Here is a 25805-nt window from a genome sequence, read left to right as displayed (position 1 = left end):
TCACATTGTAGTGGATGCTATGTGCACACATTTCCTCCACTTCAAAGATAATGGGAAAGAAGAAACGGGAGAAGGGGAAAATGGGATGATAAGTCAAAGATTATGTTTACCATTGTCTTCTTTTTCTGTAAAACAGGGTCTTGATTCTCATCGGTAACCATCAATTACATTTTCTATGGCTGTGACTTCTACTCAGTAGTGTGGACAAAGTTAACCCTTTGCCCCCAATGGCATGGTTGAAACCCACTGTGGTGCACCAGTCTTAATAAGTTTATCAATGACTGTATGCTGTCGAGGAGCAATGAAATCAAATAGCAATTGAACTGACTCTGCAAAAGCTGCACAATCTTCTACATTTTTATTTAAGAAAGAAAATATTATCTTTAACAGGATCCTTTTATTACTCCAAATAGAAATGGCATGATATTAACCCTGAGTTTTTTTGTACATGCATTAATCATGCAAAATTTCAGGTGAGTTGATTGATCATGTTGCTGTGGAGTCACCTGCCTGCAACAGAAGTTTGAAGGATCTCTTGGAAGTTCATTTGTGCCAATGTAATCTGGATTTTGTTGAAATTACACAGTGCATTTAAGAATCATGGCAGTTTTGTCAAGGAGGATGAGATATCACTTTAACTAATCGAAAAAAAGGGGAGAAAAACAACTATCTTGGCAGAGGTTACAATAAACCCATTGAATTCCCCTCGATTTTGTCCGACTTGGTTGTGGCTGATTAGAAACACCAGTATACTGTTATACAGCACTTCCCATGTTCACAGTACACATGACCATAGCTCTCCTTTTGGTTCACAAAGCATGTTTTTTTTTTTTTTATAGCTAGACTATCTTTGAGTTACCTGAATTCACAAACACAAACCTTGAATTTCCAAACCAGCAACATTTGTGACAAATAGTCCAGTAAGATCAGGTACTCATGGACATAATTTTGGGCAAATAGGCCATATACCTCCAAGAATTTATTTGAATCAGTTGTAGAAAATCAGAAGACTTTGTAATTCTAAAAACAAACTCAAATCAAATGTTCTATTCACATGTGTTTTGTTTTTAGTGGCCCATCACTGAGCCTTACAATATTCTTACTGGAATCATTAAATCCTTTTTTATGGCATTTTCAGACAGACAAGACTGAAAACATGAACTTGTAGGTGAAAGTTAAAATAATCAATGGAAAGACGAAAGAAAAGTATTATAAATAACTACAACAGGTGAAACACATTTTGGAAAGTGATTGTGTTTTAGTTGGGAAGGCATTCGTGGAATGAATTAAAATTCTCAGAAGTTTTATCAACTGGTCTGTAGAAATGTCCCCATATGACCCTTTTGTGCAGTTCATTATTAAACAGGAAACTAACGAACACTGGTTTCCTCTTGTCACTTTTATTACACTCACACTTGTGAAAGGGAACAGTGAAATACTGTAATGCAAGCTTCTCAAAAGAAAACATCTCATACCAATTATTAGTACTGGTGCTAGTGTAGCTAAGTATAATGGACTTTTTAAAATGTACACAGAAAAACAAAGTAGTGGCAATTTTGAAGTAAAAAATGAAAGGCAAACACTGCTCACTAAAAATAGCTTTACATGTTGTCAAATAGAACTTGTGGTCTGATCTTTGTTTGACTTCAGTCCTGTCTAACAATGTTGTCACAAGAGAAGATTGACCAGTATTTGTCAGTTCATAATTGCCTATGTTGTACAAATACAATAGGGCAGGCCATAACAGTAGGAAATAGTGCAGTCAACGATACAAGTGTTTATTACAAACATCGTCCCAGATTGCAATCTTTAAAATGATTCATTGCTATCGATACTTTGAACATTAAGCACTACGTGGCCACATTGTCTTTTGACAGTTCTAGTACAGGCAGGTTAAAATAATGCCGGAGCTCCACCTAGAGACGTAAACATGTATTTGACAGTCCTTGTGTGTACATACAACATGACATATGACTAACAACGTTATAACCAAAACCTCAGGTGAAAATGTATTATTTTCAGAAAAACTAAAAATTTGACATTCAAATTACTTTTGTCATGATGACATTGTTATTAAGAACTAACCAGGAAAGCCGAACGAGTCCTAGAGTATTTGACAGGGACAACATGGTCATTCATTATAAGATGAGAGTGTAAGATATTGTGACAAATAATGTTCAGTCTTTCACTGAAATTAAAACTAAAAATACTGATACTTGTGTTTGATAGGTCAGATATCTGAGAGCAGGAATATCACATTTTAACTATAACTTGACATTTACAGTTAATTTCAAATTGGGAAGAACATAACTTTTAAAATGGATAATATATGCAGACATGTTGCCTTGTTGTAGCAAACACATCAAAAACACATCAGGTGCAACTAATAACATTTATAAATGATCTTACTATGACTTGTTTAAGCAATGAGACAAGTTCTAAGAATCCTGACAGATGACAAAGAACATGGGAAAGAGTTGCTGCTTTCAAGGTGCAGAAAGAGCATAGTTCATATTCAAATCAGAATCAATTTAGCCAAAAAAAACAACAGAGGAAGAAATCAAGAGAGTTTTACAGGTTTTCTCAATAACTTTGGCTCATTTTTTGAAACGGTCTTAGAGTTTTCTAAACTGTAAGTGCAATTATCACAACTGCTCCATGGTACATCACAGCTCTATTGCATCTCTACAAATGGTACTAACTCACCCAAAAGACTTTATCCATGCCTCAAATGTGTCAGTAAATTGGCCATTGCCAAAAAAAACATTGCCATAATTACATATTTCACAACAAAACTGGTCAATATTAAGACATTATTTTTATTTTATTTGCAGGGACAAAAAAATAAACGACAAAAATAAATGAAGTTAAGGCTGTGTTTTGAGGTTGCAGTGTCGTGTGCTTGTCATGCAAGTATCTGACGTAAAGGTGAGAGGATTGTAAACACTGCACATCCTGGATTATACCAAAGCCTGAGGGGAAGTGCACGGTGGTGTCCACGTCTCGATGTTAAAGCTGCACGTAGAGAAACTGGTTTATTTTTGCTCCAGGCGAGAAAATAAAATAAAATTTTAGTGAATTAACTTTCTGGCGACGGTTTAAAGACAAACATCTCATCTATTGGGATGACTCCCCCCCCCCCGCCACACCCCTTCTCTACCAGGAAGTGAACCTTTCCGTCCGCGTTCGGCTCTGAATCAGCTGAGTTTGACGATTCCGCCCCGTTGTGGCTGTCGCTCCGTGGTACTCTTGGGATGTTTAGTGACACACTCATCCTTGGCACAAACAACAGGTCTACCACCTCTTTTCTTTGAGCTACGTCGGCGTGGAGGATGCACCATGATGACCGGGCTGTCGCGTCTTTGAGTCGGACTGCTCTGAAGCGAGGGTCGCTCGGCGCATCTTGGGCTCGTTTGTCAGTCGGTGAGTCATTGATGCACCTGATAGCTAACGTTAGCTAATTGTTGTTTACGGGGGTTGAACGAACGGTACATGGTGTCTTATTATAACCACAATAACATATTATTTCTTCAGGAAACGTTGATGTTTAAATAGTGCGTTAACGTTGCGTTGTTTTATTTGCTAGCTAGCAATATCTTATATATTCCCCTAGTTTCAATTACAGTATTGACGAAAATGTGCATATATGCTAGCTGCACACATACATTTTTACATTTCACTAACTGTAAATATATCTTCCTTGTTTCCTCGTCTTGGAAGCAGTTATGATGCAGTCTGAAGTCGTGCAGTTACATAATACCCTCAACTCTAGTGATGCTACAGTATATTCACAAGCCAAAAGCTGCAGCAGCCAACTGTCATTTGAGTTGAGTCACAGTTGATGTTGTCTTCTCCATCTGCCATGTGTCAGCGATCAGCGGCACATTGAAGTCTAACAGCGTCACATTGAAGTCTGTGGGGGTGTCAGTCAGGTGACACAGTTTATAGCGGGGCCCGTTGTGTGCGTGGGTCCACCCTCAACGCACACACACACACTCCAGCCCAACAACATCTTGTTGAAATGTTTTTTATTGCACTTCCACAATGAGGAAGTGAGAACGTGTATTTAGTTCTGCTTGGGCCACACCATTGCATAACCTCCAGCTGTCACCTGTGATTAGGCTGAATTTTAAGGATCCTCATGAACTTGAAGGGTGCAAACAAATAAATTGTCTCTTTGCAGGAAGAATTGTGGTCCATCTGAGGAGAGACATCTGAACAGGGTCTGTGTAGAACAGCACAACCTAACCCGGGGGTAGTTTGCTATGTAGCATGACTTGTTTTTACAGATTCTGTCTTTCGCCACTCCTAATGTTATGTCATGGCTGTCAATGTGTCAACCAAAAGGTAAATCCACTGGTGTCACGAGTACTGCGTGTGGCTTTTAGGGATAAGAAGTGTTTGATGTCATTGGTCTGTTTTTGTCAGAGACAACTAACCACTCGGCATTCATATTAACGATTTGATTACGTCCGGACACATGATTTTAAAAAGTGACTACAAGGCCATCTCTTGAATGTGAAATGCGTAACAACAGGTGGTAATTTTCACCCACATGAAAAGCTTCAAATAATAACAGTTTGCTTGATCTGCCATATTACCTGAAAGCCAAGGCCGTAGGAAAATGCATCGTTAATAAGGTAGAGAGCCTTTTCTGTTTTATTGACCAGGTTGAGTTTATAACAAATATGTCGTCATCATTTTTATTATAACACTGGGTGATATTCCCTCTAATATTGCAAATCATATCACAAATTCAATATCAGTCAGATTATTCGCAACTAAACATTTTTTATGAATTGTTCAGCCCTAATTGCGACTAAAAGGAAATTGCAGTCGACAAAATACTAAAGGAGTACTGCTCAATGAAGGATAAAGTGATACATATTGGTGACAGTCTATTTTAATGATCAATACTCCATTTAAGGCAGGCTTTTTCACACCACACACTATTTCATGTACTGTTTATTCCAGTATTATTATAGCTTTTCATCAGAACAATATCCTTTTCAAGCTGTGTATTGGTTTGGCTTTAGTACGAGAGTGTTGTTAGTACATGAAAAGATTTTGAGAATCCCTGATGAGGTGTAGGTCTACCTGCTGACAATGTTTAAGCCTGATGAGAACTGAAACAATCTTGAGTCTTCGTCCCTCTTCATCACTTCATTCACTCCTTTTTTTTCTACAAGAAATAAACCTGACTTATTCCTGAAGGTCAAGATCTTAGTTGGCTCTTTTCACTTTTTATTTTCATTGTTGATTAACCGCAACATATTCGTTGTTTTACATATATTTATTACATATTTTAACTTAAACAAACAAATGTTGGGTATTTGTATTTCATAAATGACTCTGAAGACTAATCATCAATTGAATTTTCATTGACTAATATTAATATTAGTTTTCTGTCAAGAGTTTGATACTTTCACCACGAATACAAAGTCACCCTGCACGTGTTGGTGGGTTTGTCCACGATGGTAAAGCTCCTCTCAGCTCAGGGAGTCCAGATGTCTGTGCTCCTCTAATCCTGCCTCTACTTTCCGACCCATCTCTCTATGTGGCTTAATTCAAATCCACTACATGCACGTACATGCACGTACACACACACACCACCGCCTTTGCCGTGTTCTTGAAAGTGAGAAAGCTACTCTTTCTAGATCATGTAGTATATTTACTGTTGGACACTTTGTTGTGTTTTTTTTTTGCCTATGTTGCCTAAAATAAGATTATTTTCCAATTTCTACCTAAATGCATTTTTAAAGCCAAACAGCAGACAAAGTTAACGTATGCTAGTGGACATAGTGGAGCTTTTAGCTGCTAAAGTGCCAGACAGGAGTTGGTGGAGATCAATATAGCGAGAGTGAATATTGGACTTGTATTCATCAGGTGGCCAGAAACACAGCTCAGAGTCAATGCTAATGTTGCTCTGCTGGATGTGTGCCACGAGAACACCATAAGTTGATCGTATGTCAATGTTGCCCCAGGTTGCCCCCAAAGAGGCCAAAAAAACCTGTAAACGCTACTTCAAATGTCACCGTGAAGACGAGAGAGAAACAAACTGTGTCGCTTTGTGCCCAGTCCATAACTTGTTTTTCTCTGGAAGTGCGTGCATGATCACACAGTTTGTGTTATCAGGAACTCCTCCCTCCTCAGACTGAGAGACAGGTCAGTCAGATAAACACTGACCGGTCATGAATGAGGACATTTGTAGTCTACGAGCCTTTATTTATCAGTACAGAGCTAATTGGCTAATTCTATTAGCCAGAAACCTCCTTCAGAGGCAGAGGGACATCCAAGAGGCTGCAGACAGACTGATAATATCGCAGCGCTGATTGTTCTTGTGAGTTTGATAAACCTACTCTCTTGCCAATAAATAACCCTCTTGTTTGTTTCCCCTCTCCCCCAGAAATATTGTGCTGAACATGCTGGGATCAGACTGACGTATCATGGATCCCGAGGAGTTGGAACTGCAGAATGACTACCGCTATCGTAGCTATGCAGCGGTCATCGAGAAGGCGCTGCGAAACTTTGAGTCTTCGAGTGAGTGGGCAGATCTGATCTCGTCCTTGGGCAAGCTCAATAAGGTACGTTATGTTGTGCTTGATGCCTGAGAAATACTGTAACGGCTAATATCTTCATCTGGATGCTCCTAGTATACAACTATAGAACTTTGGTCTATTTTTTATGTTGATTGATCTGAATTCACTGAAGCATTTGCAGGGGTTTTTTTTGTTGTCATTTTGCGGGTGTCAACTTCACAGCTTGTGAGTTTCAGTTCTCTGTACTTATGAGGAAGTTATTGTCTCTCTCTCTGTCTCTGTCTCTCTCTCTCTCTGTGTTATACACCCTTATTGCTCAAGTCTTCTACCTATTTGTTTTGGGAAATGCATGTCACTTTTCTTTTTTCCCTTGCAGAGCATGTGTTTACTTTGGAGTGTCTGTGTGTGTTAATGCAACAACATTGGTAATTAAAGTACAAAGGGAATGTAAACAAAAGTAGTTCTGTTATACATGATATTTTAATAGAACTATATGCACAACATCTCTTCCAGTGTGCCTCTGTAGGTTCATTTATTTTATTTGAGGGTTATGCCAAATTTTACCTTCATATGTAAACTATTTGTTCAGTGGCCAACCCAGTTTTTTTTCATTTTTTTTTGTTGTCTCTTTCGTTCAGGCCCTGCAGAGTAACCTTCGCTACTCCCTCCTGCCCAAGAGGCTGATCATAGGGAAGCGCCTCGCCCAGTGCCTGCACCCGGCTCTGCCCAGCGGAGTACACCTCAAGGCTTTGGAGACATACGAGGTCATTTTTAAAATCATTGGAACAAAATGGCTGGCCAAGGATCTCTTTATTTACAGGTAAAGATGAATCTGTTACTGGTTTAAAGCGAGCGCTAGCCTGATTATGTGTGCAGCTTTTGACGTTATAACTTGTGTTTTTTGGTTTTCAGCTCAGGATTGTTCCCACTCTTGGGCCATGCAGCCATGGCAGTGAAGCCTATACTGCTGACACTGTACGAGCGTTACTATCTCCCACTGCAGAAGGCTCTGCTGCCCAGTCTTCAGGCCTTCATAACAGGACTGCTGCCAGGGCTGGAAGAGGGATTGGAGGTTTACGACAGGTACATAGCGCATACTGTTTTGTCAGAAGAAATGTTCTCAAGCTGTTCTTCTATTCTCATTTATAAATTTAAAGGATACATCTGACAATATTCATATTTCTCTTATTGTCAACAAATCCCATGAAAAGGCCAAAACCTATAATTAATTGATCCCTATTACAAACATATAGTCTCTGTAGCCAAAGCCTTATTCATCTGTGCTATAAGGCTCCATTTGTCTAAAAATAATTGAAAACACATCAAATACCTCCACCGTTGCACTGGGTGTTCCTTCATTTTGATGAACATGGGCACTGTAGTTTATTTTGAGTCAACCCCGCGTACACGATCCTGCTATCGTAAATACTTTTTTCTCCTTTAATGAAAGTGTACATGAGTGAGTCACTACAGAAGTCTCAGCTTGCGGGCTGAGAGCCACAGACGAGGTTGGGAAAGTGGGAAAGTATTAATTTTCTCAAGTTTTTGTTGACAGCCTTTTTTATAACAATATGGCAAACGAGCAATCCTTAATATTTCTAACGGGAGCTGCTTGCTGTGCCTTTAGGCACTTCTGTACTGAAACAACAGAAGGATTTTATCAGAATTGATCGGTGTGACATCACCAACCAAAGTCAGCCTGCCTCTCGGAAATATAGATTTATTAGTGGATGTATTGTTGGAACACACGTCAATGGGTTGTCTCTATTTTGTCATCTCTCTCTATCCAGGACCGATGCCTTGCTGCTCAAGTTGTCACTGCTGGTGGGTCAGCAGGTGTTCTATGGTGCGCTGTGGGGCAGTATGCTGGTTACCCCCATGGTGCGACTACCTGCCTCGGTCTTTATAGTCACACATTTTGACTGCAAGGCTTCTCTGCGCCAGCAAACACACATGCTAGGCTACGACCACCGACTGGTGGTGAGTGTCTGTGTTTGTCTTACTTCACATTTGATCATTATGGGGATATTGTTGTCACTTTGACATATTTCAGTTTTGTTTCAATTTAGTTCAGCAATCTGCTCCACCAACATCTTTTGTCATCTGTCTAAACCTCTGAGCGTCTCGGCTTCTGTGTGTCTTCAGATGAAGTCGGTGTGTCTTTCTCTGCAAGATTCAAATGTCCTGGTGCAGAGGAACATGCTTGAAATCCTGCTCTACTTTTTCCCCTTTGCTGCGTGCCTGGTAGGTACACACTTAAACATACTCACTTCCTGTTTTCCGGGACAACATCTTTGGTTCCATGTGATCTAAGTAAAATGCAAAAATCATTAGATTCAGATTATTGAGGGGGGAAAAAGGAATTGATCTGTAATTACAATGATGTATAAATATCTGTGACTGCTGCTGGAAACTATTGAGAATTATTTTTTGTAAGTTGTCTCTAATAATCCTTCTTTTGTTTACCTTCTTTTCCATTAAACATACGGACTGTCCTGTCATCGCTCTCCTGTTCTTTCTTGTTGTTCCTCGGGCAAATGTTACTCTGTGTGTTGTTGGTTTAGGACCCAGCGGAGGCCAGTATTGCCATGAGTGGTAAAGACATGATAACGATGGTATCTGCAGCCGCACTTACACTTCTGCGCAGAGACATGTCCCTCAACAGACGCCTCTACGCCTGGCTCCTAGGTGCTGATCATTGAAGTACATTTCAGTAATGGATGACCCACTCAGTTTTCCAGTTAATTCAGTACTGTTTGTCTCTGTGTGTGTTGTCAGGGATAGACAAAAAAGGAGGAATGGTGGCACCACATCCCACCCGCTCCACCACCACAGAGGAACACACCTCCTTTTACTTCAGCACATACTCAAGAGATTTCCTTGTGCAGGTAACTCACTCATAGCACACACAAAACCTAAAAATACATAAATATGGGTTTATTTTTAGTACAACCTGATTCGTCAATGTTGTTAAAGAAAAAGTTAGACATTTTGGGAATTACACTTACTCATTTTCTTGCTGAGAGTTAGATGAGAAGATCGATGCCGTTCTCACGTTTGTACAGTAATTATAAAGCTACAGCCAGTAGCAGGTTAGCTTAGCATAATAACTGGAAATGGGGAGAAACAGCTTTCCTGGCTCTGTCCTAAGGAAACACAATCCATCTATAAGTACCTCTTAAGCTCACTAGTTAAGACTGTATATATTGTTTGTTTAACCCATAAACAAGTGTGAAAATGAGACTGGTTGTGGTTTCATGGGGGTTTATGTTTGTCACTATTTCCTGGTCGGGAGCAGTGACTTATCTTGTTGTCACATTGAGGTTCCAGGCCACCAGAGGAAGACCCCAGGAAGTGACTTGACTTTTATCTAATCTATTCCTGTAATGATGAACAGAGTACATTTCAGCTTGGACAGTATTTGAGCAGAAGCATAATACATCAAATTTTGGGTCAGGTGTGTCTGTTCGAAACGTGTACCAATGTATCTTTTTCACCTGTTTCTCTTATTCTCATTTGTTTGTTTCTGTGACTTTAGGCTCTTATTAACATCCTACAAAGGAAGGATGTGGAGAGCGACCCCGAGAGTGTGATTGGGTACCTCAGGCCCTTTCGCATCATCATCAGTCTGCTGGATAAACCAGAGATAGGTAGGCAGCACACAAACACGTGGAAATGCTGAATTAATTGATCCGCCACTCTGAGCATGTTTCACTGTGATCATGACAACGTCTCTGCACAGGTCCAGTGGTCTTGAGCAGTGTGTTGTTGGAGGTGGTCCGAGCCTTCTACAGCTACTGTCGAGAGATGCTGGGGGAGGAAAACATCGCCAGCTCAGGTCTCTCAGGCAACCAGCTAGCCAGGTAAAGAGCGATAGATGACAGGAAAGATGCAAGGATGTTAATTGTTGAACTGAACATGTGACAAAATTGCAACTGACAGATATGAGACAAAAAAAAATATGCTTTTCTTTTTGTTTTCTGAAACAGTACAATAAAAGAGAATAAAAATGCAGCGGAGATCATAAAGACGGTGAATATGCTCGTGACCTCCATGAACAAAGAATACCTGTGGGAGTACGTGACCCACCGCTTCTGCACCTCTCTCAGGTATGCCAGGAATGACTGTGACATGGAATCCTTATTTATGCCGACTCAGAGACATGCAAGATTATCGGGAACAGTCGGCATTAACACAGTGAACAATATTGTCTCAATAATGTGAAAGAAAGCCAATCGATGAATTGAATACATTGTTTCCGTGCAAAGTAAGCATTGTCAAGAACATAAATGAAATGTGCGTGCTTTCTTTTTTTACCCTCGAATATCAACCAACAATGATCACTGTTTTTAATTCTCCTTCTTTACCCAATAGTGACAAAGATGACCCACCAACACCTCCTCGACAGGAGCGCCATCACCCTGCTCCGTCTGTCACAGAGATGTCCAATCTCATCATTTTCCTGCTTGACGTTCTCCCTCTGGTAAACGACTTACACACACATGCACACCTTTACTTCCCAATTGTGAAACTAAATTGATGCAGTGAATCGTGCTAATAATAAAATAAGTGTTTTGCCAGAAAAACGCAATATTGGGGTTTGATATTTTGGAAAATTCCAACAAATACTACAAAAGTAGACATTGAAAAGCAAATTGTTATTATTTTGACAAAATAGAGAAAAATGATAAGCTTTTACTTGGTTAACCATTTTTGCACCTCCTGGTACTCAGTTACAGTAAAGTCTAAGCAAATATTATCTTTCATTCAGCGTTCAAGTCTGACTCGTACACACAAATTTGTATACACTAACGGTGTGTTTTACCTGTGTGTTTGTTGTCCCACAGGAGCTTCATGCTGACATCCAGTCCCAGTTCCTCCCTGAGATGTTGGGCACCATGCTGGGGACCCTGCACAGCCACATGGACTTTGTTAGCCTGGAAGATGTCACACAGGGTCTACGTGCATGCTTCAAGGTGCTGAGCAAGATCCAGATGCCTGTAGCTGATATGGACATTGAGGCAGGGGCACAGACAAAGGACATCAAGTTACAGTCACCAGAGGAGGAAAGCAAAAAGACTCAGGTTAGGCATTTTACTGTCTGTGCCAATGTGGTTTATCTTTCATTTATGTTTTTGATGTTTGACTGTGATCATATCAACTATACCCTATCTAGGATATAGAGAAGGAGGGAGAGAAAGATGGCACTGTTGGTGAGTTTAATGGTGACCGTGGAGATGAAGAGGTGAACAGAGATGGAGGAGACGAGGCAGAGCTTGCAGATGGTGTTTACCCAACACTCAGGTCTGAAGACAGCGGATTGGGCATCAGCGCCTCAGCTTCAGAGCAGCATCTCCCACCAGGGATGGGGAAGAGGGAGGAGGAGAATGTAATTTCCAAAGAAGGCGAAGGAGTGTGGAGGAAGGGAGGCAGTGTAGACACCATGACCCGGTGTCTGCAGGACATCCTGGCCTTCATAACCACAAGGTGAACTAATGAGCAATCATCAGGTTAACCATAACCTACATGGACTTCTTTTATAAAGTGTGATTTCTAAATATTTTCACTTCTTCTATGTTATAGATACCTGCTGGTGCAGGTGGAGGATGTTGGGGGACCGGAGGAAAGACCCCAGCCTGACCTAACTGTGGCTTCTGTGGAAGAGAAGACATTGTTGGCGGGCATAGGGGGACATGAAACTAAAGACAAACAGACTGAAATGTTCACTCCACACAAGCTTAAATCCCGCCCTACATCTGACGCCCAGCTCTTAGCAGCCCCAACAGAGAAGAAAAAGGAGCATAGGCATTTAGGGTGTCTGGACTGGGCAACTGGCTACATGCCCCGTGGCAGGGCAGAGATCTCTGAGGCTTGTCGACAGGCCTTCACCACCGCCTGCCACCTTCTGCTGGAGGGTACCACTTTCCCTGTCTACCTCACTGAAGAGGAAACTCTGGTTCTCCACACGGACATGTTTGACCACACAGGTCAGCACATAGATAGTTATTTATCGAGCTGAGTTATTGCTACTGTCCGCTACGTACTTTTTTACGTTTTGGTTTTCCACAGATCGTGACGTCGACAGCTTGCCAGTGTGGTTGAGGTCCTTGATGACACTGTGCTGCCTGTCCAGGGACTACAACATCCAGCACACTGCAGTGTCCGCCTTGTTGGAACTCATCAACCACTCACAGTCTCTAGCGCTGGTCATCCAGGACAAGCACAGACGCTACCAAGGATCTGACTCTAACCCTCTGAGTGGGCGGCTGCAGATGGTCACCGTGCCCCCCATCTACCCTGCTCTGCTTCGTGCCATAGAGGAAGGCACAGATTTCTATCAGGTCAGGTTATTAAAGGGAAAATATTGCTGTAACTCAGAGCTGTAGTGTAAATGCAGTATTCATTTACTTTCCTTTCTGCTGTGACTCAGAGGGTGTCCCAGGTACTGTGGAACCAGCTGGACACAGAGCGGAGAGAGCAGCACATTTCCTGTGTGGAACTCTTTTACAGGCTTCATTGTTTGGCTCCATCGGCATCCATCTGTGAAGACATCATCTGCCAGGCGCTGTTGCACAAAGACAAGGTGTGTAATAGGCCTGCACACACGCTGAACACATTTGAATGTTCTCCCAGCATGTGTCAGTTTATTTGCCACACACAAACAGAGCAACTAGGAAATGCGACAAGTTAAGCAAAACAGCCAAATGTTTGCCTTGTGTTTGTCTGCCCCAGGCCGTTAGGCTGGAAGCACTACACCGCTTCACAGTTATATGGCACCTGACCCGGGAGATCCAGGCCAACAGGACCATGTCTCCCAATCACTCCTTCGATCGGTTAGTACCTAGTTTAAAAGTGCTGACAAATGGAGCGTAGTGTCTTTATTCATGTATATCACTGTGTCTCTGTAATTCTTGAATACTGTATATTCTGTCTCAGTACTCGTCTTCTATAGCTTACAACATCAACATATGTGTCAGTGCTCCTCTGATAGTGGATGAATCTGCTACACAAGGAGGCATTAGTGTCTGTGCAAAGTGAGAACGTCATGCAAATGTCCAACAGCGGGCGGAGTGAAACAATTGCACTTCTGTCACAACAAATATGCAGCAGTTAAAAACTGGCCAAATGCCTGCTCTGAATATGTAAAATCTGAATAAAAAGTGAATAACATGTTCAAAAACTGCAGATTGAATGAAATCTGAGGCATCGCCTCCTTCTTTGTATTATTCCTATTAGACTGATGAAGGTGTGAGTTTCTCTTTGTGTCGGGATCCTTTTATTTACCAAATCCGACTGTTGAAATGTGTGTGTGTCTCTCTCAGGACTCTGTGTGTGGTGGTGGACAGTCTGAGCTGTACAGATGGCTCAATAAGTGCAGCAGCTCAGTGCTGGCTCGTCAGGGCTCTTTCCCTCAATGACGTGATCCGGGTGCTGGAGCCTATTCTGTTGTTGCTGCTTCACCCGTCGACTCAGCGCTGCTCCATTCAGAGCATCAAGCAAAATCTCACTGCTGGTAAGTGCTTTTGTCAGCGTAATTTGCATATGCTGTGTAAGTTCAAATTCCTATTAGATGAACTTCTTTGGTTTGGCTGTATATGTGTTTTGTTTTTTCTTAAAGGTAACCTGAAGGTTCTAAGCCACAGAAGCCGAAGCTCCACCAAAACCTCCGGGACATCTGTGGATTCCATGTCAACCGAGGTCACCACCTTAAATCTCATGAACATTGTGGACCGGGAATCCCTGTGGGCAGAGTTAGACGGTGGCTCAGAGTTGGTCAAACCACCGGACACTTTAGTGATGTCTAGGAGTGAGAGTGAAGAGACGGAGGGGGAGGAGGAGGAGGAGGAGGAGGCTGAGAGTGAACACACCGAGTCAGCTGACACAAGTGGTGCCCAGGTGTCCACTGAGAACTCCAGCTCGGGCTCTGTCCCCTACCGCAGCGTTGAGGAAGGAGGTGTGGTCAACGGCCTGCGGAGGGCCGAGTCCGAGCACACGCAGGCCTCTGATTCACTGTCGAGTGAGGATGAGGAGGATTTAGAGCTGGAGGCCATGGCCAGGTCTCGCCTGTTAAAACAGGCGCGAGAGAAGAGAGAGGCCATCGACTCTCTGTTCCGCCATGTGCTTCTTTACCCTGTGGCAGGCGGCTGGCGCCATCTGATCCAAGGCTTGGCACTGCTGGACAGCCTGCTGCGAAGCAGTGCTGAATGCCGTCTGGTGAATGCCCTCTCCTACACTTCTCTGGACACGAGCTCTGCTGCACATTTAAACCTGGTGTCGAACCTCCTGCAGCGCCACCAACAGGCTCAGGACGGTCAGGGCTTCTACAGCTGCCTGCTCTCCCCTTCCTCCTCCCCCTCAGTGCCCCCATCCTTGCTCATTGAACTGCTGGTGTCCTTGTGCCTGCGATTCCTGCGCTCTCATTACCCTTCCTATCTGAACCTGGGTCCCCTTGACCTGCAGGGGAACAGGGAGGTTCAAGTGAAGAGTGTGGCGGTGCTGACCCGGATTGTGAACCAGCTTGGCTGCATGGCGCGTGGACAAGAGGGCAATGGGGCCGGCGTGGAGCCCATCTGCAGACTCCTCTCAGGATGTAAAGTGCAGCAATATGCTCTGCTGACACTTTCTGCATCCATGTACGTCAGCCAGAGGGCAACGGAAAAGGGACCATCCAAGGGTGTGGAGCTGCTGGAGGAGCAGGGAGGCCTGTCTGAGGAGAGTCTGGTGAATCTCGGAGCAGGAGGCGGACAGGAGCAGTACCCCTTACAAATGGAACTATTGAGACTCCTCAAGGGTCTCATCGTCCTGGAGTCCCACCTGGGGCCTGGTGGTGCCGTCTCCGCAGCTGTGTCGAGTGGAGCATCTGGGCAGCCCGGGGAGCCTCGCGAATCCCCGACTGCCACCACCCCGCTTGCACGCGAATGGCAAACTGCAGTTATTTTCCAGCAGTCGATCAACGCAGCCCAGTACGTCCAAAGCCACCCCATCACAGCCCAAGGAATGTTCGTTTCTGCCGCAGCCAGGGCTCTGCAGCCGCAGTACGGCTATGCCATGCACCCCCACTGGGTGTCCCTGTTGTGCTCCTCTCTGCAGTACTTGGGTCGCTCGTTAGGCATCATTGTGGCTCCACTCATCAGTCAGATCTGCAGGAACTTGGACGAGCTGGTCAAGCTTTACGAGCACGATGGAGGAAAGACGAATCAGAGGTAGACGGAGCACCTCCGAAAAACAGATCTCGCTGACATAGTTTCGTACGCTGTTATGATAATATAGTCCTTTTTTATTTTGTTTTATTTCCAACTTCACAAGCACAATATAAAACGGTACAAAGACACACTGCTTAGTTCGACAATAGTTTTTGTAATTCAAGAAGTTAAGCAGTGTTATTAGTTATATGTGCCAGTGTGTGTCATGGCTGGAATCTAATTTGATATCATCTCAAGTTTACAGTGAAGACACGATTGTGCTTTTAATTTCATATATGTTTCTGTCCTCTGAGTGGTAGGAGGGAAAACATTGCTCCTGACTACCCTCTGACTTTGCTAGAAGGCCTGACCACCATTACACACTATTGTCTACTGGACAACAAGAAGGTGAGGAACGAAGCACACACAGATATTTACCTCTTATCTGTATGAGAATGTACAAACCCATTTTGCTCTCTCTTTCTCTCCGTTAGTCCATGGTTGCCTGTGATCCTGTGGATGTCCGTAATGCACGCAACGCTGTGATTGAGGCACTACCGCACATGCTCAGTAGCATGGCATTGTTATGGGGCGTGGTCATGAGGGAAGAGTTTCAGAGGCGGGCATCGGACACCGCCCAGAGCAGCAGACACACTTCTGCCTCTGTCTACTTTAAAAGCACCAAGGTGTGTAGTGTGCTACTTACGTGCATATTGTCTTTGTTTGTTTTATGCCAACACAAATGTATGGAATAATACATCTGTGTCATGTATGGTGTTGGTTATATCCTGCACTCGCACATCTTCTCCTTTTTTTAGCCATGTGCATGTGTTATAATGGAAAATGTCATCTATTCACGGTGTGCATGTTTAGATCTTACGGCAGCGGATACTGGAGTTCCTGGTCCCTCTAACTGGGCTATATGGGATTCAGATCATGGCTTCGCTGGGAGCAGTGTGGAGCAGCAGAAGGAGTAAAAGGAGACATAAAAACAAAGTAAGAACTGCAGCGTTTATGGAAACTGAGAAAGGACAGTCGCGTCTAGCTCACTGAAAGGCTTTAGAGCGGCTTTCATTCATCACATCCCTGTCTTCTTTAGGTTTTACCAGTGGCCAGTGAGTCTCGTCTGACCATTGTGGCTCTGGTGAAATCACTGCACACCTTGCAGACAGATGCAGTCCTACAATTGGTCAAGGAGGTGGTGAAAAAACCACATCAGATCAAAGGAGAACAGGTACAGAAACATACATGCATACATACACACACAGCTGCTCAAAACATGTATTCTGGAGGTTTCTGAGGTCAATTTCCCCTAATTTCATACCATTTTTTTACTGTACTCTTCTCTCCATCAGAAGTCAACCCTAGTAGATATCCCCATGTTACAGTTCAGCTACGCCTATATCCAGAGGTAAGTAGGAAATACAGTGCGAGTCTCCACCTTAAGTTTGATAAGACTATTCTACAAATTGTATTCATAATATATATTGAAATCTATGTAGCATTTCAGCTCAGACTCTGCAGGAAAACGTGGCTCCTCTCCTCAGTTTGTTACGGGAGTCTGTTCAGCTCAACCTGGCCCCGCCTGGACACTTCTTGTTGCTGGGGTCAGTTTTTAACACATTCACTTCTTGTTCAAGGTTTACGGTTCATTTGTTCGTTGTCATTGTACAATACAGGGTTGCACAACCAAATGCAATTGTAGTCAACGAACAAAACAAAAACAGTAGTGCATTACTGTGGTGCAGATAAGGCTCGCCAAATCAGTAATCTCTTTTAAACCTATTTTTACAGACTGGCTTTTATATGATGTCGTCGCTTTACTGCTTTATTTTTATTTGTTGAGTTTACTAAATTATTTTATTTATTTATTATTTTATTTTTATCGTATCGATTGTTTGTTTGTTATTTCATTTAATCTATTATACTGTTATATCCGGGTTGTTATTTCCTTGCTTTTGCTGCTTTGTCTGTCAAAGCACTTTGTAAACTCTGTTTTTAAAAGAGCTATGTAAATAAAGTTGTTATTATTATTTATTATTTTTTAGGAATTTGATATGTAAACTACTCTGATTAGTAGTAGTAGTTCTATTGTATTACAGAATACTCTCACACAGACAGTATCGGGGCCTGCAATGCACTGCTATCTGTATTTGCTCAAACATGTTTGTTAACATTTGCCGGTTTTCTTTTGGAAAATCTGATCCTCATCAACGGTTTCTGTCTTGCAGAATACTCAATGACGTTGTCAATAGGCTCCCTAACCTGGACAATAAAAAGGACACGAGAGATCTGCAGGTATGCTGCATGTTGTGTTGTGCTAGCTATGATTTGAAATAGCGAGGCAGTGCATGTGAGATGCTGTGGTGATGATTGATTGATGGCGACATTATCGTATGCAGGAGGTGACTCAGCGGATCCTCGAGGCGGTGGGTGGGATCGCGGGGTCGTCTCTGGAGCAGACCAGTTGGCTCAGTCGCAGCCTTGAAGTCAAAGTTCAGCCGCAGGTGTGCCCTGAAGCAGACGAACTTGATGACACGGAGTTTGATGGTAACTTTTCATGTCTTTGACAAACACGTGCCGACAATGACCATTGACCTCATATGCGATTCCCATCCACTGGTTGAGGATATGAACCCAGCGGATCAATATGGCGCTCTGACAGATAGATTATGGAGCTCACAAATCAATACTTAAAGGGATAGTTCAGATTTTTTTTTTTTATCCGGGTTGTGTGAGGTACTCATCCATAGTCAGTGCATTACTACCTACAGTAGATGGCTATCAGCAGGCAGGACTACCAGCACTGTTATCCATCATGTCTAACTGACCTATCAGGCTGTTCTTTAAATACTAGGAGTTGTCTTTGCGCCGCAGCTGACACAAGGGATTCTTTCTTTATGGTATCCCTTAAAAACAACCTCCCTAGATAGAGCGTCCGCTCATTCACGGTTGAGTCATTATTTCTTCAGAACATGTGGTCAGCCGACAGGATGACTTCAAAGAAAAGACAGTTACTGCATTTAAACAGTGCTTTTGTACTACACTCTGAGTAAGAATGTATTCTCCAAGTGCACCCTTCAAACCCCAAAGTAACACAATGCCTGACATCAAGGTAAAGGTGTGTAAATATTGTAGGTATAGCGCACGGGTCATACAACCCGTATGGGGCCTCGAACGGCAGGAGGTTCTTTCAAAAAGACTCACATTTGTCTTCTATGGTGAAACATTTCTATCCTAATTGTCACCTGATTGCATATGCACATGTTGCTCACTCCCAGAATTATTACACGCTTGGTAACGGTCACAAGTGAACTCTGTATTCTCTTTACTTCCTTGTCAGAGTCAGTGGCTCAAGCTAGCACCATGGTTTCCTCTTCGGCTCCCTCCATTTACAGCGTCCAAGCTCTTGTACTCCTGGCTGAGGTAGGTTTTATTTATGGTGAGAGAATGAATGAGAGCCTCTTTGTGTGTTTGTATTGTTTGACACGTTCTCTCACTGTATAGGTCTTGGCACCACTTCTGGACATGGTATACCGCAGTGATGAGAAGGAGAAAGCGGTTCCTCTCATTTCTCGCCTCACATACTATGTTTTCCCTTACCTGAAGAACCACAGGTAACTAGTGTGCAGCACTAACAGCTTTGGTCTGTTTGGTCTCAGCGGACTTCCTTTCACTTGTGCTTTCTTCCCGCTAGTGCCTACAACATGCCCAGCTTTGAAGCGGGTTCTCAGCTGCTGAGCAGTCTGAGTGGGTATGCCTATACCAAAAGGGCCTGGAGGAAAGAGGTCTTTGAGCTCTTCATGGACCCCCTCTTCTTCACTATGGATGTCTCCTGTGCTCCCAGGTTAGTATGGTTATTTGTTAGAAACACACACACACACACACACACTGAGGACTCATAATAACTTATTTTTTATTTCTTAGTGACAAAAGCATAATAATCAAAGATACAAAATCAGGTAAGCAATGGCAGAACAGATATAAGTGACACAAATATATACAAACATTAATTAAATTATAAGACAATTACATAAAAATGTAAAACATTGAAGTGTGTATATATATATATATATACACAAAGATATGGGTCATCCACTAATTGGAAGATCGGCAGTTTGATCCCCGGCTCTTCCGCATATGGAAGTTTCCTTCAGCCTGCCATCAATGTATGAATGGGTGAATGTTGAAATGATCTTGCTGCGTATTTATAAAGAAGTATTTTGTCTGTTTGGTGTATTTAATATTATGACACAAATGAATTGGAGATCATCGATGTCTAATGTCCTTTTCTTGACTGCTCTTTGTTCTCTATAGTTGGAAATCCATTGTTGACCACCTGCTGACTCATGAGAAGACCATGTTTAAAGACCTCATGAGTGAGTACAGCTTCTAGGAAATGTATTGCTGTAAAGATACAATTGTAATCTAAAGGTGAGACCTAATCTGTGACACAAAAGGTACTTTTTTTACTATTCATGTCTACTGTAGATCATAAAATGTCAGGGAACAGATGCATAGCAATCTGGGAACCCATCAACTATTGGCCTGACAGCGGATAAGCTTGAGAGAGTTGAGAGATGACGTGTACGACCGGACTGTTTCACAAGCAGCCAGTTTAAATACTAATTTTAAACCAAAACAAAAAAACGAACTCATCAGACGATAGCTGATAGTTTTTTTAGATTTCGGCCATGCGTTGAGCCTCTGTTGCTCTCCACACAGACTGTTTACCTGCATTCAACAAACGCCTGCTCAAACATGATTGGTCAATACTACAGAGACTACAAAGGGGAAACCGCAACGCTTCCAATACCAAAATCTTGTCCCGTCGCCTATAAATTCAGAATCTGTTTACGATGTCACTTCTGAAAGTAGTGTTTCAAATTAAAGATACATTTTTGATTATTTTCTGTTTTCAAACCTGTATTTATTTGTCCTGTAGGCATGCAGAGCGGCTCCCTCAAACTGTTTACGAATGTGGACCAGAAACCCATGCTGCTGAAGCGCCAGGCGTTCGCCATGTTCAGTGGAGAACTCGACCAGTATCCTCTGTATCTGCCCCTCATTCAAGGTGCAGTTACTGGATATTTGTATTGATTTTATGTAAATCTGTTTAATTAAGTGGTAGAAACAGACATTGAAATTGACTGTTCTTTCGCAATTATAAAATTTCCTTCCCTCCTTTCAGAGCGTCTCACTGAGGCATTGCGTATGAACCCCAGTCCGAGTGTTTCGGCCCAGATGTTCCTGATGTTTCGTGTTCTCCTGTTGCGGATTTCATCCCAGCACCTCACATCTCTTTGGCCAATCATGGTCACAGAACTGGTAGGATCCCATCTTCTGAGAGCCTGGCTGTATACACACGAGTATCTATTTTGTTTATTGTTAACGGAAACTTATTTTTCAACCTGTTCTGTTTTTCAGAGTCGCATATTTGCTCGTCTGGAGAAGGCTATGCAGTTAGATAAAGACGTCTCAAAGTGAGATGATTATTTTATTGACAAATTCATATATTATTGACACTCTGGTGACGCTTTCTCACTTAAAATACTTCTCTTGTGTACCACCTAGGCTGGCTAAAGTGGTGCGGGGAGCCCAGGACCGGAACGGACCAGTGAATTTCTCTCAGGCAGAGTTGGACATGTACCTGTCAGCCTGCAAGTTTCTGGACGCCTCCGTGGCTTTCCCTCCAGAGAGGATGCCACTCTTTCAGATGTAAGAAGCTCAGAACAAAAGGACTTGAATACATGCTAGCACACGTTTTTGTTTAAGTTGTGGTGTTGTGTTAGTTATTTTTGTCAGTGGACTATTTCCTATCTGACCTATTCTGTGTAACTATCTGTTCCATCTGTACAGGTATCGTTGGGCATTTGTCCCTGAGGTGGACGTGAACCGCTACAGCGGCCCAGAGACTGCGCTGATGGAGTGCGAACAGGAATGCACACCCCATGTTGTCAGAGTACTGGAGAGCATACAGCAGCGATATGGGGTAAGATAACACCTCTTAACAAGTCTTATACACATTTCTAGTTAATTTGAACTGCATGAACTCACACATGAATGAAAACGATAGAGAGAGAGAGAACACCTTGAAAGAGGACTTGACTGCAGCATCTGGCTGGTATCATCAATCTCTGATGAGTGACTGTAAAACAAAAAAAATATAAATTTTAGAAACAAAATGTTCTGAACCTCTGGAAAGTTCTATGACATCCAGGATAAACACACTTAAAAGAAGCTTTGAGTGCCTCACATGTGTTAACATATCAGTGCAAGTCTTTACAAAAAGCTAATACAACAATACCATACAGTTTAAATGAACAGACGTGCCTTTGTGATGAGCTGATTACGTTAGGTGAAGAAATGAAGCTAAGACAATGGACCACAACGTTGCATCTTAACACTGTATATGGTGATTAACTTTATTTATGTTAACTTAACTTGCTATGCTGTTAGCTGGCTAACCTTACAGAGCTAACGTTAGCTCCACCAATATTACCAACCTGATGTAACGAAACAGACCGAGTGAAACATTATCTGAGATGTTAACAGTTCAATAATCATGACGACAGAACAATACTGGAGACTTTTGAATTTCATGGCTGTTGCTCAGAACGATGAACTGAAGCTGTTGTGTCTAAAGTCACGTTCACGAGCAGTCGGTCACGTCTTGTCGCTCAAAAATGACTTTTAGGCGATAAGCAGTTTGAATAATAAAAATATTCTATCGTCATTACAGATACATTAACCCACAATAAGACAGTACGATGTAGATGGATTGTGGTTCACTGAACTTGTACAGAGAAGCGTGTTTCCACCGCTTCACAGAAAATACTGTTTTATCATTGAAATTGCGGCATTTTAATTTATATTCTAGTGTCTGTGATAAACTCCAGCCCAAACTGAACACCCTTAATATTGTCTTCCAAATGAACATACAAAGTAACATTCATTCAAGTTGTGTTTTGTGAATGACCACATCTCGTTCTGATGATGAAGTCCTGTCTTGATATTCCAGACTCTGAACGAGCTGAGTGAGGAATCTTCCACAGAGCACTTGGAGTTCCCCCTCCTCACCCAACGCTCACTGTCCTCCATCACCCAGCTGTGGCCTTTCCTTCGCACCCTTTGCTGTTCCTTCCAGAGCCCTCCTCCCGACAGCCACCCTGTGCCCCACCTCCCCCTAGCAGACTACCCAGCAGCCAGTGCAGACACGGTCCTGAAGAGGCTGGAGCGCATCACTGAAGAGGAGTTCCTGGACTCCATGGAGAGTTAGAACTCAAGCTTGAAGCTTTTAATGGAATAAGTCCTCTTCCCGAGCTCTTTGACTTGCAGCCATACAATTGGAATACTTAAAATAGGCACAGCCGGTGTATCGTGAACTAGAAAGGAAATGTTTAGGAATTCAGTTTTTTAATGTTTTAACTTAATCGCTACATAAATATGTGTACCTCTGAGGTGCTCTCACACTGACTCTGTATTGGAAAAGCCAAGGGACTTTTGTTGTCGTTATTTCAGTGGGTGTTTTGGTTATCTGAAAAAAACAAAAATGGTAGAAGTATTAATTACTGTGAAATGCTTGTTTCTCTCTCAAGGACAAGTATGATCTAGGTTGAAAAATATTTACACATTTAGATTGCGTCAGTGTCTACACTCTCATTTTATATGCTTTTAGTTATATCTTCTAATTAGGCACCATGCACCTTCTAATAATATAAGTTCCAGTAAATATTTTAAAGTTTGTCAACAAATAGCAGATTCCTGTGAAGAACCTCATTAAGTATCGATGATGTGATCTTTTGACTTTTACATAACCACCTTCTGGTGCGTAATGTCTGCGTGACTCTGAGAATGTAGAATCTACTGTATATGGCTGCTGTTGGTACTTTCTCTTTAATTGTTAGTGGATACATCATTATGGGACCTCACAACCCTTTGGCTAAGATTGACGTTAAGAGTTGTATGAGTAAGTTACTGAATGTGATTTGTGTACACCTTGAAAATTCATATTCTTTGGTGTACCCTGCTAAAATACATGCTTGCCATTTCTGGTGTTCAAGGGAAATCAGTTTTTACAACTGCCTGTTTGTCTTTTTTTTCCACAATGCTGAATGCTTAAGTCATTTATTTTGGATGTTTAAAGGACCATGTCATGTTTTATGAATTAACAGAAAGAAGACTCATTAAAAATAAATATTAAGCTTAAATACTGTGTTTTTACTTTACAGCGTCAGCTGCTTGTTTCTCTGTTTGTATTGGATAAAGATTGAATGGAATTGGCGTTTCTATCCCCGATCCTTCCTGCCCACATGCTGAAGTGTCCGTGGGCGAGACACCCAACACTAAACCCTCCTGCCTTACATGTAGTTACCGTTTTACCAACAGGTAAAGCGTTGCCTTTCATGCACATCATTCAGACAAAATTCAAAGTCACATCACTGCACACAATCATCGGAACCTTTTTGCCCATATGGCTCAATGACGACCACCGGCAGAAACATGGCTTTTCCATAATAAAGCTGTTCACCATACGACAAATGTTGCAACAATATGAAAACTCCCAGAACGAGCTGGAGGACGTAGTTGCGGGGAAGTTTGGGACTACACTGCGTAAAAAAAACATGCATCTAGCAGATTAGTAAAGTTACAACTGTAACAAACTCACACTTAACTGATACGAACGAATAATACACAGGGACTCTTTCAATCCGTGTGTGAGAATAGTTATCACCAAAAAACTGTAAAGGACGTATTGCTTGTACCGCTAATGACTTTTAGTCAAGTGTTGTAATTGATAAAGGTAGCGCTATTAATTTGGACAACATTGAACCAGAAGTGATCATATTAGCAAATGTATTATTAAAAATAACAATTACAATGCATATTAGTTGAATTCAGAATAAAACTGAGCACACAATGTGAAGCGAATTGACGCAACATGAGCAGATGAGAACGGGAAGTGGCATTTTGACAAAACTTTTTTTACATTTAGTCTCATGTTGTAGTAAAATTTGACAAAGGAGAGCTAGTACAATCACTGCCTCTAATTTGGGCCTCCCACCCATACTCTCAGTCTGACCTCTCACCCTTCTCCATCCTCTCCTTCTCCACCTCCCTCATTCCAGCGCCCTACACCTGTACCGTAACACCACAAATAGACTTAGCCCCCAGCCCCCCTGTCTTGGCCAGGTCTCCCTTGAAAAAGAGATTTTTAATCTCAATGGGACTCATGGTTAAATAAAGGTTTAAATAAAAAATAAATAAAAAAAGAACGCTGGGCTTTGAATCACATTTGACAGTGTCCAAACGCTGGAATTACAATGTTCAAGCTTGTCAAGTGATGCCATGGGGCCAGGGACGTGCGGTCAGGGGAGGCAGAGCCTCACCTGCCATCATGAAAAGTAAAAAACAAATAATGATAAAATAAAATAAATAATATTTATCCACTGATCTGTGCTATAAATGTAATTTCTGTATGATTTCAATCATTTTAAGCATTTTTATAGTCAAAATCGCTGAATTTGCGCATGTCCTGTTCAAACAGAGAGGAGACACGTGAGGTGAGGCAGCGACAAACTGTGCCGCACCTCAGATTGCGCAATCCCTAACAAACTGGGTTGAGCGCGTGCCTTTTGCTTTCTCATTGTTTGTCACCACTGTAATATTTGTAGACACTTTTATTATATGTCATTTCTTTCCATAGAATAGGTCATGTATTTCACGTATGTGTAGAACATATTTAGTCGTTGCTGATCTGACAGAAACAGCAGTGAAAAAGCACAGAGGGGAGGCACGCAGTACCTCTGCCTCAATGAAGGGGGCGTGCGAGAGCCCACGGGTCGGGTTCATGCTTGTAGTGCCGTTACTCTTCTTCTACACTTCTCTTCTTCTTCTTATATTTTGCTTTGACCGCAAACATTGAAGATTAAATATCTAAGCTTTAACAATTCTCAAAAAACAGGGAAATTTGACCAAATCAACAGCAATCCAACGTCGGACAGGTAAAGTAACCTTGTATGTGTTTGTTGTTCTCTTTATAAATCCGTGGTTGTTACACAGATTTTCGCGGGTGGCGCCCGCG

The 25805-nt window shown here is 42.2% G+C and overlaps 1 protein-coding gene across 4 annotated transcripts; it reads left to right on the top strand.

Moving 5' to 3' along the window:
- The first annotated feature begins 3196 nt into the window (after positions 1–3196).
- On the top strand, positions 3197–23931 carry dop1b (DOP1 leucine zipper like protein B). 4 transcript variants are annotated; one of them, XM_076107091.1, is made up of 38 exons: positions 3202–3423; positions 6407–6584; positions 7178–7359; positions 7452–7622; positions 8330–8519; positions 8685–8783; positions 9104–9227; positions 9318–9427; positions 10078–10189; positions 10282–10402; positions 10529–10648; positions 10914–11022; positions 11387–11623; positions 11716–12026; positions 12123–12526; positions 12609–12880; positions 12970–13122; positions 13272–13372; positions 13862–14052; positions 14158–15742; positions 16042–16129; positions 16216–16407; positions 16595–16717; positions 16821–16955; positions 17077–17132; positions 17224–17328; positions 17953–18019; positions 18124–18271; positions 19065–19147; positions 19229–19338; positions 19419–19568; positions 20039–20100; positions 20667–20795; positions 20913–21049; positions 21149–21204; positions 21296–21439; positions 21581–21713; positions 22743–23931. In XM_076107091.1, the coding sequence occupies exons 2-38, from the start codon at positions 6447–6449 to the stop codon at positions 22998–23000; spliced, it is 6906 nt and encodes a 2301-aa protein (XP_075963206.1). In that variant the 5' UTR covers positions 3202–3423; positions 6407–6446; the 3' UTR covers positions 23001–23931. The 4 variants fall into 4 exon arrangements, with proteins under 4 accessions (XP_075963207.1, XP_075963208.1, XP_075963206.1 ...); XM_076107090.1 differs by having other exon boundaries at positions 16036–16129; XM_076107092.1 differs by lacking the exons at positions 20913–21049; positions 21149–21204; positions 21296–21439; positions 21581–21713; positions 22743–23931 and adding an exon at positions 19649–19683 and having other exon boundaries at positions 3197–3423; positions 16036–16129.
- The last annotated feature ends 1874 nt before the right edge of the window (positions 23932–25805 follow it).

The sequence above is a fragment of the Anarhichas minor genome, unplaced genomic scaffold (assembly GCF_050575085.1).
Source record: "Anarhichas minor isolate MPS153535 unplaced genomic scaffold, ASM5057508v1 ptg000004l, whole genome shotgun sequence".
In the NCBI taxonomy this organism is placed as follows: domain Eukaryota; kingdom Metazoa; phylum Chordata; class Actinopteri; order Perciformes; family Anarhichadidae; genus Anarhichas; species Anarhichas minor.
Note: the sequence above shows the minus strand (reverse complement) of the source record. Positions and strands in the feature narration are given on the sequence as shown.

Coding starts and splice junctions, on each gene's coding strand:
- dop1b (XM_076107090.1), top strand. CDS start 6,447: ATGGATCCCGAGGAGTTGGAACTGCAGAATGACTACCGCTATCGTAGC. Junction 18,272..19,064: donor TGATGACACGGAGTTTGATG/GTAACTTTTCAT, acceptor CTTCCTTGTCAG/AGTCAGTGGCTCAAGCTAGC. Junction 21,205..21,295: donor TTAGATAAAGACGTCTCAAA/GTGAGATGATTA, acceptor TGTACCACCTAG/GCTGGCTAAAGTGGTGCGGG.